The following is a 13,272-nucleotide window of genomic DNA, read 5'->3' as shown; positions in this document are numbered from 1 at the left end:
CAAACAAAAAGCAAAAAAGGGGTTTAGCAGAGGTTCAAGGTTCGTCTTTGAATTCTGTATTCTTTTAAAAATCTATATATTTATGTTCACTCTAAGGAAGCACTTGAGCAGCTTATACATTCTTTGTTATGTTTGCCTTGTTTAAATAAGTAGACCAGTAGAATTTATCTGATCTATTTGAGAAAAGGAGGAAAGCATTATTTTCCTATTCAGCTAACCTTTTTTCATTGCATTCTTGCATTTTTTGCATATATATATTGTTCTGATTCCACAAAGCTCATTAATGTCAAAGTCGTTGCAGAAAGATGCATTCATCAAAGCATGCATACACTTTACTGAGTTAATGACATTCTTTGCATTTTGGTATGTAAAATTTGAAAAAAAAAGAGCAAATAAGCTTAAACAACCTATTCTACAGAAATATGTTACTGCATATAACTTGCAGAGAAGGAAACCAGCATGGAAACGTTTGGTTTCAATCTTGTTTGATCTTCTTATAAAGAAGAATGAGTAAATAAGTAACACATAGGCTGATAAAAACCAGAAGCTGGCCATAATTCTGGGTCATACTATGGTCCTCACTCTGCAGGCATGAATACATAAGCTTATCTTGGTGCACAAAAGTAATCTTATAAGAAATCATGGAAGCCATTGAACTACTCAGATGAAGTTAAGCATGTGCCTAAGGATTTGCAGGATCAAGCATAAATACTGATTTACCACCCATGCAATCTTCAACATAACCTACTTTGATTAGGAGTTTGGCATGTGGCATCTGTAATAGCAATTGTAATGTAACCATTGTTGTTCTATGGGACAATGAGGAAATGCAAAATGTCAATGAAAGCAAAGCTGCCAAGCCACAAATCTCAAAGGTTCAGAGCTTGTACTGAAAATGAAGTACAACAGATGATATGAACAGAGATGTTGCATAGACGCAGAGAATGTTGCTTCATCAAATAAGCAGTAACATACAGGCTTCAGTTTATGTGCCTTTGAGTTTTCTTACGAGAAACAGAAATAAAATTTTTCAAAACATTCCTTTTTCTCTATATACTCTTTTGAATATAGAGCTCTTGAAACACAGTATTTATGCATGTAATGAATACTAAAAGACACTGCACAGCATAGTCAATGAATAGGTACTCGATAGTACATTTAAAATAAACATAGCTTTAGTTCTATTGTGCTTAAACTTGGATGGGCACATAAGCATTTTTAGAATCCCACTAAATTATTCTCTATAGCTTGTTTGGTATTCTCTTTCTGTATGTCTTTATTTTATTTTATTTTATTTTTTATTTTGTGTTTAGCTAAAAGAAATGCTATCAGTCTTGGTAGCCACACTCTTGCTTCAACGTATCACTGATATCTCTCTCTTTTGTAGCAGGCAGACCTTCTGGAAGCAATGAGGCTCGCATTTTGTGGTAACGACAATGCTTCAGCCTATAACATCACTGCCGGTGTCCTAAGAAATGTCTGCTTTGTGGATGCCCTCAACTTGGTTCCCCATGTCTTTTTGCTATTTATCACCTTTCCAATTTTGTTCATTGGTGAGTAATTCAAAGGAGTTGTGCAATCCTGCAGACACTTGAGTATGTATTTAAACTCAACCATGTTTACATGTGCTTGGAGACCTGTGGTCTGTTAAGGTTACAGGGGTGCTGGTGCAAACCATTAGGTCCTTTGTATTTATTAGTTGTCAAAAAGAAGAGATAAAATGGCCTGACCCAGAAGACTTGAAGCCAGCCCATTTGAAAGGGTGGGAATTTTGGATACAAATCTGAACTAAGCAGTATGAAAAGATGGATCACAACCAGAGAAATCAGATCCAAATGCTTTGAAACTTCTCTCTGGAGAAGTTTTATTCAGGTTCGAACTTGGCTGCTTGCAATCTTCTCTATTATTAGATATTATAAGACTTAGGACAGTGGGTCTGAATTCTCTTGAAGTTAAATGAATTTTGGAGGATATCCAAAATGTGCAGCTAGGATCTATGGCTAGGGTGAGTGTAGGAAACTTTTAAAACAGAATAATTCATTTTTTGCCAACATTTGTAAACAAAAGTAGGGCAAAGCAGATAATCTTTTTCCATGCAAATGAAAATAAGAAATGATAAATCTATCTCTAGAGGAATTTAGGACAGTGGAGTGGCTGTAGCTTACATATTCTTGTAGAAAGCCAAATGTAAATACTCAAACAATACTTCTTCTCTTTAGTAGTGTCTTTATCTCAGTTATTTGCAGTGATGAGACAAATACAATTGAAAAGACTTTTTCAGGGCTGTCAAACAGTGACATTCTAAATGATTGTAGGAGATGAAGAAACTTTAATAACTGCCAAAAAAGGCCATAAATGTTAATAAGAATGAAAGAATCTCCCAACAAATGCATGAGAACTGGCAAGTCGCTTACTCCGTGTTACCTTCATGGTGTCATGTATTTACACAGTAATGCATTCCTTCCATGAGGAAGATTTGAAGTTGTGAATATAATAGAACTGGAGATTTAAGGACTTCCATCATGCGAAAAGAAGCTGAAGTGATTGAATCATAGGCTACAAGAACCTGTGGGCTAAGACAATCAATACCTAGTAATCAAAGGTATAACAAGATCCAGCGACTGAAAACTAACTAATTAAACAAGGGAATAAGATACATATTTCAACAAGAAAATAATTAAAGACTGGAAAAAATACCAAGGACTATGGAGGACTCTCTTCCACCAGAAATCTTTACATCAGTGCTGGATCTTTCTTTAAGATAAGATGTAGTCCATCCTTGAATTACTGGGCTTTCTGCAGAGGTGTTTGAGTGAAATTCAATGCAAGGTCTGAGGGCAGAGATAATAGTCTTTTATAACATTCTGTGTTATGGATCAAGTTTTAGAAGGCTATTTTAATAGTTTTACAGATATTAGCCAATTAATTTTGAAATAGTCTTGTGGCCAATAAATATTCAGTCTTTTTTCTAGCAACATTTAGATAAAAATCCATAACAGCTTAAATTGTATATAATTCTTTGTTTTCTATTTTCTACCATGAATATCAGGACAAATAGCAGCTGAGCTGACATTCCTATACTGTGGTATGAGAGATTATCCTTTTGTGTTCATGATTCTGTTAGAAGCTAAAAGACTGGTTGGGTTAGGAGACAGCAACGGTATTTCAGCAGTACTCATCTTTAGGCTACTATGATTTCAGACAGTCCCAAAAAACTGCCTTAATATCTTTTCACACCTACTATGCTAGTAACCTAGGGTGTCTTTATAGCCCAGGGTGAGAAACAGGAATTTGTAGGGCACAATTCACTGGATTTTTTTTAAATGTCTACTGCAGAATAAATTCTGCCTTAGTACATTGACACTAGAGAGCTTCATGTGACTAATTCAGTCACAGTATCTACTGAGTATCTTTGCTGCAGATACCTAAAATAAAGCAAAATTAATCCTGTGCTGCTTTAAAAATGAGTTACAAACACACTGAGAAATCTGGAACAAGTTGGAAGCTTAAGTCTCAATCTCTTGTGTTTTGAGAACAGCCATATGCACTCCTGAAACTTATACTCTCCTGAAAGATCTGAAATCTGTTTGTATGCAGACAAATACAGTTGAGCAACCTCCACAACATTTTATCTCCTCCGAAATACGTATCCTTCATTCAGCAAAATCCAGTTTCGGAAGTGAACAGAAAAGGAAGCAGCTTCAGGCAAAAGCATATTGTCTAGAGTAGCTTGGCTAATGACTGTTCAGAGCCTAGGAGCCAACTGGAGTCCACAATACAGACTCAGCCCAAAAAAGAAAAATTGATGATGAGTCATGTGTGTACAAGTGTGTGGGCAAAGAGGAAATAAAACTGATAAGCAGCTTGGAAGATACAAAGATAGGAGCAAGGTCAAAGAAAACCACATCTGATTAGGAAAATCTCAGGAAACTATAGAAAATGCTTGCTGTAGACATGGACGAGAGACAATATTTTGTTCCTGCAGTGGTTTGCAGATTGAACAGGGATGAAATGGTGAAATCTTGACAGATTCCAAGGATGAATCAACCTGGGTTCTTGTTTATGTTTCTGAGACCCAAGACTCCAGGTATCCTTTTGTTTCAAAAACATATCATTATTCAGTTACTGAAAGAAACGGATGCAATGCTCACTCTCCTAGTGAAACTTCTTTTGCTGTTCTTTTCTTCCCCTTAATTCACTGTTCTTGGGACTATCCATGTGCTTCATGAGGTCTGTCAGGGAATTACAGGTTTTGCCTTTTCTGTGGTCAGAAGGACACACACAGGCCAGAGCATTTCAGCTGAATGGTTCAGGACAGGCCTGTACCAGGATGAGAAGGGCCAGAGGACAAGTTGCCTTACAAAGCCACATGCGAGACAGGACTTGCCCAGGGCCAGGTGCCCTCATTCACCTGTGGGCAGGCTGACCTCTAATCAGTCCTCAGCTCCCCCAGCATGGCTGGATCTGTCAGGTCCTTGGTGTCCTGCTTGTTGTCAGGTTGCTGGCTTCAGAGATAGTCTTGTCTGAAAAGGACAGGTGCTGTCCAAGGAGATGAAGTTGAACGGGGCTCCATGTTGAATTCAATGATTAAATCAGCTGTATCCTGTGCTGGGAGCTTTGAATGACCAAGGAATGTGTGGTGCAAGGAGGTGGGGCTGTGCCTGAGGGGCAGAGACTGAGAACTTGTCTTTCAGTATCCCCTGAGACTGTGCTCCTAACCAGGCCTGAGACAGAGAAAATAAACTTCATTTGTTTGACTTAAATATATCTCTTTGAGCACTCATTGGAGGATAGCACTTTTATAGCCTTTGGAAACTTTATCCACTGTTATCTGTGACTGGGTAAAACAAGATGACACCATTATTTAAGTTCTGTCAGTCCCTCTTACATGACAGTGAGACTTTAAGATGTTTCTATTATTTTCCTGCTCTTTCTCCTTGACCAGGGGACCAAGGATTTGCCTTTGATTGCTGTTTTGAGAAGTCTGTTTTCCCCATTGTCTTTAGGGTCAGGTCTAAATTGGAGGGGGCTACATGGCAACTTGGACACTCCTGTGTCATGTAATTCATAACAACAGCCCCTGTAGCCTCCTTGTTCTTTTGCATTCATTATATACTGTTGAGTGAGATGTATGGATTAGAATAGGAGACTGATAACCTGATCCTTGCTGGCTGTGTGACAGCCTTTCTCTTTCACTAATATTATTTTCCAGGCTGGGGAAGCCAAAGCTCCAAAGTCCAGATTCACCACAACACATGGCTGCACTTCCCTGGACACAATCTGCGGTGGATTCTGACATTCACTCTCCTCTTTGTACATGTGTGTGAAATAGCAGAGGGCATAGTTTCAGATACGTAAGTGACCGTTTGGTGGATAGTCTAGCTAATTGCATTTGTTACTGTGTAGTGTTAACGCATGGCAGACCTGCTATTAAGGTGTAAGGAGTTTTTCCTAAAAGGATGGGGCATTGCTTCACAAACTGTCCAGATTTTAATGGGATGAAGACGAAATAGCTGTTAGCACATTGCTATACTCCTCTCAAGCTACAACAGCCAGTAAATATTGACTGCAGTTAAAGAATTCACATGGACAAAAATCTTTCTGTCTCTAGGGAAGTCATACTTGCTCTCTCAAATAGATTAGCAGAACACCTAGGGATGCAACAATGGTCAATAAAACCACCAAACTCACTAATTTATACCTTACTTATTTTCAGACAAATGAAATCTCGCCATCTGCATCTCTTTCTACCAGCTATAATGGGATTTGTGGCTGCCACAGTATCCATAGTCTATTACCATAATATTGAAACATCTAACTTTCCAAAGTTACTGTTGGGTAAGTCTAAGTCTGACATTTATGTAGTCTTACAAGAAACAGTAGTTTATTCCAAATTTTTTCAAAGTCAGCTTGCTTAGATTGAAGAGGATGGAGAAATGCATGAGAATATGCAGAGAGAGGAGAATTTTCTGCTCTTAAAAGTGGAATTATTACAGGAGCTATTGCACCTTTTATAAGGTACACACTGGAAACTATTTTTAAAAATCATCACAAAAGAGAAAGTATAGTATGCCTGTTGTAATTCTAGCATGAGCTTTTAGGTATTTTTTAATGCTGCTCATTATTTCTGGGCAAAAGTTTGTTCATTCACAAGGACTATTTCAAAAGGCCACTTTTAATTGTAATCAGATCAGGAACCATCCTGTGTAGATGGCTGTTATTTCCCAGCTTCCTTTGCAGTTGAATTTGAGGTTGCCCAACCTAATGATGAATAGTATCTGCCACCCTTTTCAAAGGGGCAAAAGACAGGTTTTCCTGTAAGAAAAACAGCTATCTGATATTCACCATATCTAGCTCAGTCAGGAGATGGTGCAGGAACAGGAGAATTTGACTAGACATTGCTAGATAATGTTTCGGGGAAGCATACTGCTCAAATTACCTATAGCTCAAAAACTTGTCTACCATTGACTGATACAAACCAGGTGGCAGGATAAAATTTAAACTATATGGACTCATTTTCAAAACGAGTGCATTTTCAGATGAGCAGCTGGGATGCACCCTGCTAAGTTTTCCCAAGAAGCTATATTATATTTATCAAGTTAAGTGACTTTTACTTCATTTCAATAAGAAAGTTCCCCATCAGATTTCCTTAGATGGACTTTTGTAATTGTGTGAAGATCCACCGTTGTGGAGCTCATTGAAAGGTGGTGGCCCAGGAAACAAAACAGTGACTTGGGGAAATAAAGCACAAAGCAAATCTCTCAATCCTGGGTCCTTAGCCGTGGCTGACACACACTGTGCCCCTGCCAGCCTGCAGACTAACGATATATAGGGTCACCATGCTTGTGTTGAATTAAGCCATGGAGTATTTCTACTTGAGAGCGCTACAGCCTCTGTGGCACTGGTGTAGCTAAAACATCTTTTTTTAAAAAATGATGTGTGTGTGTTTGTTTTACAGCTCTCTTTCTTTACTGGATAATGGCCTTTGTCACCAAAACAATCAAGCTTGTCAGATACTGCCAGGATGGTGTGCCTTTTTCTCAGCTGCGTTTCTGCATCACTGGAATTATGGTCATTCTCTACGGGCTGCTGATGGCTGTGGAGATCAATGTCATTCGAGTTAGGGTATGTGGTTTCTTTATCAGGATCTGAAAAGCCATCAGTGATATCTCAGGGATGAAGGTGGGTCTTTAGTCTCATTAATGCTGGCATGTGTCAGGTTTAGGCCCAAGTTTAGCTTAACTGTGAATGTCTGATTATATAGAAATCAGTGGGACCTGACATCTCTTTAAAATATATCCTTGATTTAGACCCTGGACTTGGTATGTATGTGTGTGTATGTGTATGCATATGTACACACACACACACACACACACAGTGCATGCACTTATGTAGAGGTAGGTATACATGCATATTTATTTGTGTGTGTGTGCATGTACATGTAATCTCTACATTATATACTATGTTAATCAGACAAACTATATATGCAGTGAAGTAAGTATGTTTTTACCTGTTATAATTTAAACTGTAGTTATATCCCAAGAACTCTTTTTTTTTTTTTATGAGACAGATGGGTGGGACTGGTAGGCTATAATGCTGTATCCACATTCCAGCTTGCTCAATTAGTTGCCAGTTATGCTGTCAAAATGGAAATATTCCTGTTTAAATGCAAATTTATATTTAAAATCAATTTACAATTACTTTTAAATGCAAACTTGACAGTGTAGTTATATTACACGTCTTTATTACTAAGAATTGTCATTAATACAGATAATTCCTGAGTACATGATCTCTATTTTCTCCTCCCCAGAGATATGTATTTTTCATGAACCCTCAGAAAGTAAAGCCACCAGAGGATCTGCAGGATCTGGGGGTGAGGTTTCTTCAGCCATTTGTCAATTTGCTCTCAAAAGCAACTTACTGGTGGATGAATACCCTTATTATATCTGCTCACAAGAAACCTGTAGACCTGAAGGCAATCGGGAAGCTTCCAATTGCAATGAGAGCACTAACAAATTATGTTTGTCTCAAAGAAGCATATGAGGAACAAAAGGTAACCTAAGATGTTCATGTCACTGTTTGGGCTTAAAAATGGTAGTGTCACATTGAACTTTTCCTGCTGCTGTGAAATCCTAGTTTTAGGAATTTTTAACTTAGGACTGTTTGTTCCAAGGTGAAACTTGGCTTAGGAAGTTCTAATACAATGGTTACTCTTTGGGTTTCAGTGAATTTACAACAGGGGAGAGTTGCCAGGTTGAGAGTGACTGGAAATTGCAACTATAACAGACTGATAACTTGCTAGATTTCATTTTAGAAGTGAAAGCTTACTTTAAACCTTGAATACTCATGACAGCATCTTAAATGAGATGACATTCTGTCCATAGTTTCAGTTGGAAACATTCATCTTCACTTATTCTCCAGAAATCCTCTCTCAAAAATACTGTACATTTAAGTAATTGCTCTTTGCGTGTATAGTGGGAGGGTACAAACTAATGAATGATTAACCTGTGCGAGATATACATATTGGGTAGGAGCTCTTTTATGGCCTTTCCTATCAGATGTGCACTGGAAGAGGGGGAAAAGTTGTATAAACAGAGCGGGGTGTTTGAACATAAAAATCTTTTTGCATATGGAGGCGTTATAGTAACCCTCTTCCTCGTAATTGTACCCTCTTTTTAAAAACACGCATCAAGAAAACAAAGTTGGATAAGCTCACTGGGATATGGGAGGAGTTTCCAAAGAAACTTCTGGATGCATTTAGGCAAAACTGTGGGGTTTCATTTGTGCTTAAAGCTGGTGATTCTGCCAGAAAAGAAATCATTTGTTTTGCAGAAAGGAGGGAGGATGAGAAAGCCTATTTCCCTGATTTGTACATACAGATCAATTCTCAAGTACAAACAGAGAGAATACAGACATTCAGAGGCCACTTTGGAAAATGTAGCACCTTGAACAAAGGCATATAAATCCTTTTCTTTTATACACCAGATAAACTTGTTTTGAGGCAGTGTAGCAATTTAGAACTGCAATGCAAGGAAAAACTGGGAATAGCTCTGTTCTCCCAGTTACAAATGGAGCTACAGACTCTTTTCTGTGCAATCTGAAATGAAGTCATAATTAACATAATTGTTTCTATTTTAACAGATTTACGCTGCATCTCTTTCATTTTGCCTTTTGTAATGGATTTCCGGAGTACTGGAGAGTCCAGGGCCCTTCCGCCTTAAATAGAAAACTACTGAGTCGTAGGAACTGGGCTTTTCACACCCGAGTGCATCTCTTAGGCCAGCTCCTTAAAGGAGTGTTTGGTGCCTAAATCTTACTTAAAGAAACCAATGGGACTTAGATGCCTACAGGCCCCTGAGGATCTGGGTCTTTGCTCCAGACTCTTAATGACAGGCATGCATGACTGAGTGCAAGCATTTGTTTCTAGCTCATTTATATCTGCAGATACTGTATGTGCCTGCACAAATATGCTATTCCGATGCCAAAAAGCCAGTTAATACTTTTTTTGCTCATGTACATGAAGACAAGCATTCAGTGTGCAGCTCCACCGGTGTGCATTATGCACCTATGAAGATTTGCAAAAATGTACATATCCAGTTATTTGCACCTACATTTATAAAGCAGGTTTACCTCAGATTTTTTCTTCCTATTGGTTTCCATAGTTGTTTAAAATCTCCAAATTAGCCTACCCTCTAGTTAATATTCTAAAACAGGCTGTAACCTTAAAATAAACTGATACTTCATAGATAACGTTAAAGTAAACCAAAGGGCTAGAACCACTCCAAAATGCCTGGCAGTAGAACTTGCAGCCATTCACTCCTACAGAGAAGCGTGTTGGTTTTGTGTATGCTTGGGTTACAAAACAGCTGCAGAATTAGGAAAATTCTTCAGGCTGAAACATAGGCTGCAATCTGGAAGAGATGTTATGTCACAATCTCTGTTGCCAGGGTGTATTTCATGTCAAATTTCTGCAGCTGGTGAGGGGAGCCCACCAGAATCCTCTGGATTAAGTTGGGTTACCCCTGCCTCTGCCTGGAGATAGCTGATCTTGCCTGCACTCCATAGCCACGCAGAAAGAAAGCTTCTGTTCCTTTCCAAATCTCTTTTATCACACCTTGATGAAAGACAATGAACATGAACATGAATATTCAGTGTTGTAAAATTCATTTGAGATAACTCATATAAAGTTTTTTTGCTATGCCTTCTGTCTGAAATGAAAATTAAAACCAGCTGAGGTTCTCTACGAAATAATAGAACAAGGAAAATGGAACAAGTTAAATTTTGATGTCTACTTCCTCAAAGACACTGTTTTCCAAACCGGTGCCCCAAATGTATGGCAGATTAAATCTGTAGGTCTTGAACTAACATTTTATGGTTGCTATATTTTGCTAAGATAATATTATGCCACTTGAGTAGTCATGAAGTCTGTTAACACTGTGTGCAACCTTTTCTTGTTTCCTTTGATGTCAGTGGGATAGCTTCTGAAGTCCTTATTCTGCTGTTTAGATAGGATTCCTCTGATTCCTACAATAGGAAAGTTTGCCCACTGATATATTAGATGTGGGCTAATACTTCCCAGTGACAATCTGAATTCACTGTTCTGTTCTGTTATTTTTTTTTTAATTTACAAATTTGTATCAAGCAGTTCTTAGCATTATGAATACAGTCTCTACTCAAAATTCTTTAGCTATAACTATTTTTTTCAAAACATCAAGGAATTTAATCTTATTAATATCATTTTCATGCTACATAGTATTTTATAAAATTTTTAAGTTAATTATCAATATTTTTATTGTGATATAAAATAATATAAAACAACACAACACAAAGCTAAGTAACTAGTGATTGATATTCTTATTAGCTATTATTCTGGTAGCTGGTACTGCAAAAGGTATTTCATCTCTTACAAGAAGACATAAGTCATTTGTTACTCCTTTTGTATCTAGTTTGAGATTGACAACATAGGAAAATATAACGTAACCACATAGCATATGTTCTTTAAATTAGAAGATGCTATAAACCTGCAGATAAAACATGTTCTTTTGAAAATCAACCTTGTTTAAACATGCTGTTTGTGTTTTCTTCCTGAGCAAAGAATTGCCAAAAAACCACATTGCAACTAGCTTTTCTTATCTCATTATTTTCCTCCTTTAGTAAATATTCTAAAAGATGGACACACTCTATTTTCTCACTTTTCTAGATAGTTCACTGTAGAAACCGAAATAGCCCATCTTACAGCCTTTCTATCATATCTTTCCAAAATATTTCAGAGATAAAGAATTTTGGAAAAATTCTAACTGTGAATAGGAAGGTTGATTCTGCAAAATAAGCATCAATGCACATCATACATAGGATTAGACCTGTGACCTTAAATCTGTATATTCTCCATAATACATATTCACAGTCCCTACTACGTTAATGGGCATTTTTGCTGAAGATAAAGAATTCTTTAATATGAGTAAAAAGATAAAGAAGTCCTTAATAATGATATGCAACAAAGCTTTCTCAGCCAAATTTTTGGACCAAGGTACTCTATGTGGGTAGCACTTGCCACATAATCCCCCCAAAAATCTGATTCTGTTTCTGTTGTTTTGTTTTTTGTACAAGTGCTCTAGGTGTTCCAAACTACATATTAATGCATCCATCACATATCCCAGGATAGATTTAGCACATTGGTATTAAGTTTGGTTTACCCCATCAATAAAAATTCTATGTAATCTGCCCTGGTGGTCAATGGACAGGTTTTTTGTGGGGATGGTCTAATAGGAAAAGCAATTTTTAAAGTCAAGGACCATCAGAATTTCCTATATGTGCTATTGGAGCATCACTGTGAGTCTTATCCGGCATGGCAGAAAATGAGGAAAGAGTTTTAGATACCTAGAAATCAAAGAGACAGAACATTACCCACTGAGGGAAAAGTTATAATTGCATATTTACTGGGGTGTATCTTATAGGTAGCTTGATTTACCAGCAAGTGCTGAATCTCTGCCCTTATTTCAACTGTTGAGTACCTGAGATAGAGAACATTCCTGTGATTTGCAAGGGAGGTAACAAAGGCAAGGAAAAGCTAACCAATGTCACAGTTGAGAACAACAGTCAGACCCGTCAATTAACACCATACTAATAAAAACAATCCTTACAAATTTAAAAAAGCTTCCAAGATGCGTAGATGTAGAAACTGATTAAGCTCACATTTGTGTTGCTACAGCTCTCCTCTGTCTTCAGTACAGCTCCCTCCTTTTCTGTAACTGGATCATTTTTAACACTATGGTTTAAAACTCTCTTTCTCACCTTCCTAAAGGAAAGCATGGCCTTCCAGCCTCCTGTGCCCAGGACAAAACCTGTTGGCTTCAGTAGGCTTTCCAAGTTGTATAGCCTCAAAAGGTCTGGGAAGTCTGGGAAGCTGCCAAAAATCATCATCATGGTCATAATATTTTTCTGATGCAGAAGGCCCATATTGAGATTGGATAGCAAAAAGGATGATAATTCCACTGTTATAATTGGAGTGTTAATTTAATTAATAGAATTCCAATGAAAGGTAAATAAATTTCATGTAGTGATAACAAGTATGTGCATTTTGTAACAGTACTGAAAATGGCTATCGAAATAGCAAAAGCTTATGAAACAATTAAGGATTGTTTTTAAAAATGGATGAAATTTACCATTAACTGAAAGTCCAGAATAGTATGTGCTATTGTTTCTAAAAAACTATAGACATGTTTTCCTAACAAGTTATCTTAGCTCCTCTCAAGACTTCTCCAAGGCATAAAGTGCAGAGCATTTATTTGAAGAAGATGACATTAGCTCTTGTATAGCCATCTAGCTCAAAGCCTATTAGGCAGCAAATCCTGACCCCTTTCTTCTGGGAGACTCACACAAGGGCCTTATGCTATATTCCTAATCAAAAGAAGTAGTTTAATTCTTACTGCTTTCTGAAAGTCTTCTGAAGCCCTTTAACCCCCTAGTTATTTTAAAGGTGTTTAGACAAACAGAGAACCAGAAACTAGTGCTAGGATTTATCTCACCTAGGTTTTGGTGTTTACAGTGTAGGCGGCCGCATCTGAGCTAGTGACCCAAGTTCTCTTTATAACCACTGGAGATATATAGCCACTTTTATGGAAGAGATTCAACTGAACTATTTTAGACATGTTCTTTTGAACGAGGTGACTCACACCCAGCTGTGCCTTTTACTCTGCACTGACACTGCTGTAAATGCCACATTTGGTTAGAGGAATCTTTATGTGTTTAGTGAGACTTATAGGAGAGCCTGGG

General features: G+C 37.6%; 1 protein-coding gene across 1 annotated transcript in view; it reads left to right on the top strand.

Moving 5' to 3' along the window:
- Positions 1 to 1,408: 1,408 nt before the first annotated feature.
- The window catches only part of ABCC9 (ATP binding cassette subfamily C member 9), a 72,518-nt gene continuing 60,654 nt past the window's right edge, over positions 1,409 to 13,272 (top strand). Inside the window, exons 1-5 of the mRNA XM_067306022.1 lie at positions 1,409 to 1,553; positions 5,213 to 5,354; positions 5,717 to 5,838; positions 6,959 to 7,125; positions 7,811 to 8,053. Of these exons, the coding sequence (XP_067162123.1) occupies positions 1,409 to 1,553; positions 5,213 to 5,354; positions 5,717 to 5,838; positions 6,959 to 7,125; positions 7,811 to 8,053 (819 nt within the window). The remainder of the gene's footprint in view (positions 1,554 to 5,212; positions 5,355 to 5,716; positions 5,839 to 6,958; positions 7,126 to 7,810; positions 8,054 to 13,272) is intronic.

The sequence above is a fragment of the Apteryx mantelli genome, chromosome 1 (assembly GCF_036417845.1).
Source record: "Apteryx mantelli isolate bAptMan1 chromosome 1, bAptMan1.hap1, whole genome shotgun sequence".
Taxonomy (NCBI): Eukaryota; Metazoa; Chordata; class Aves; order Apterygiformes; family Apterygidae; genus Apteryx; species Apteryx mantelli.
This window is presented reverse-complemented; position numbering and strand designations above follow the sequence as displayed.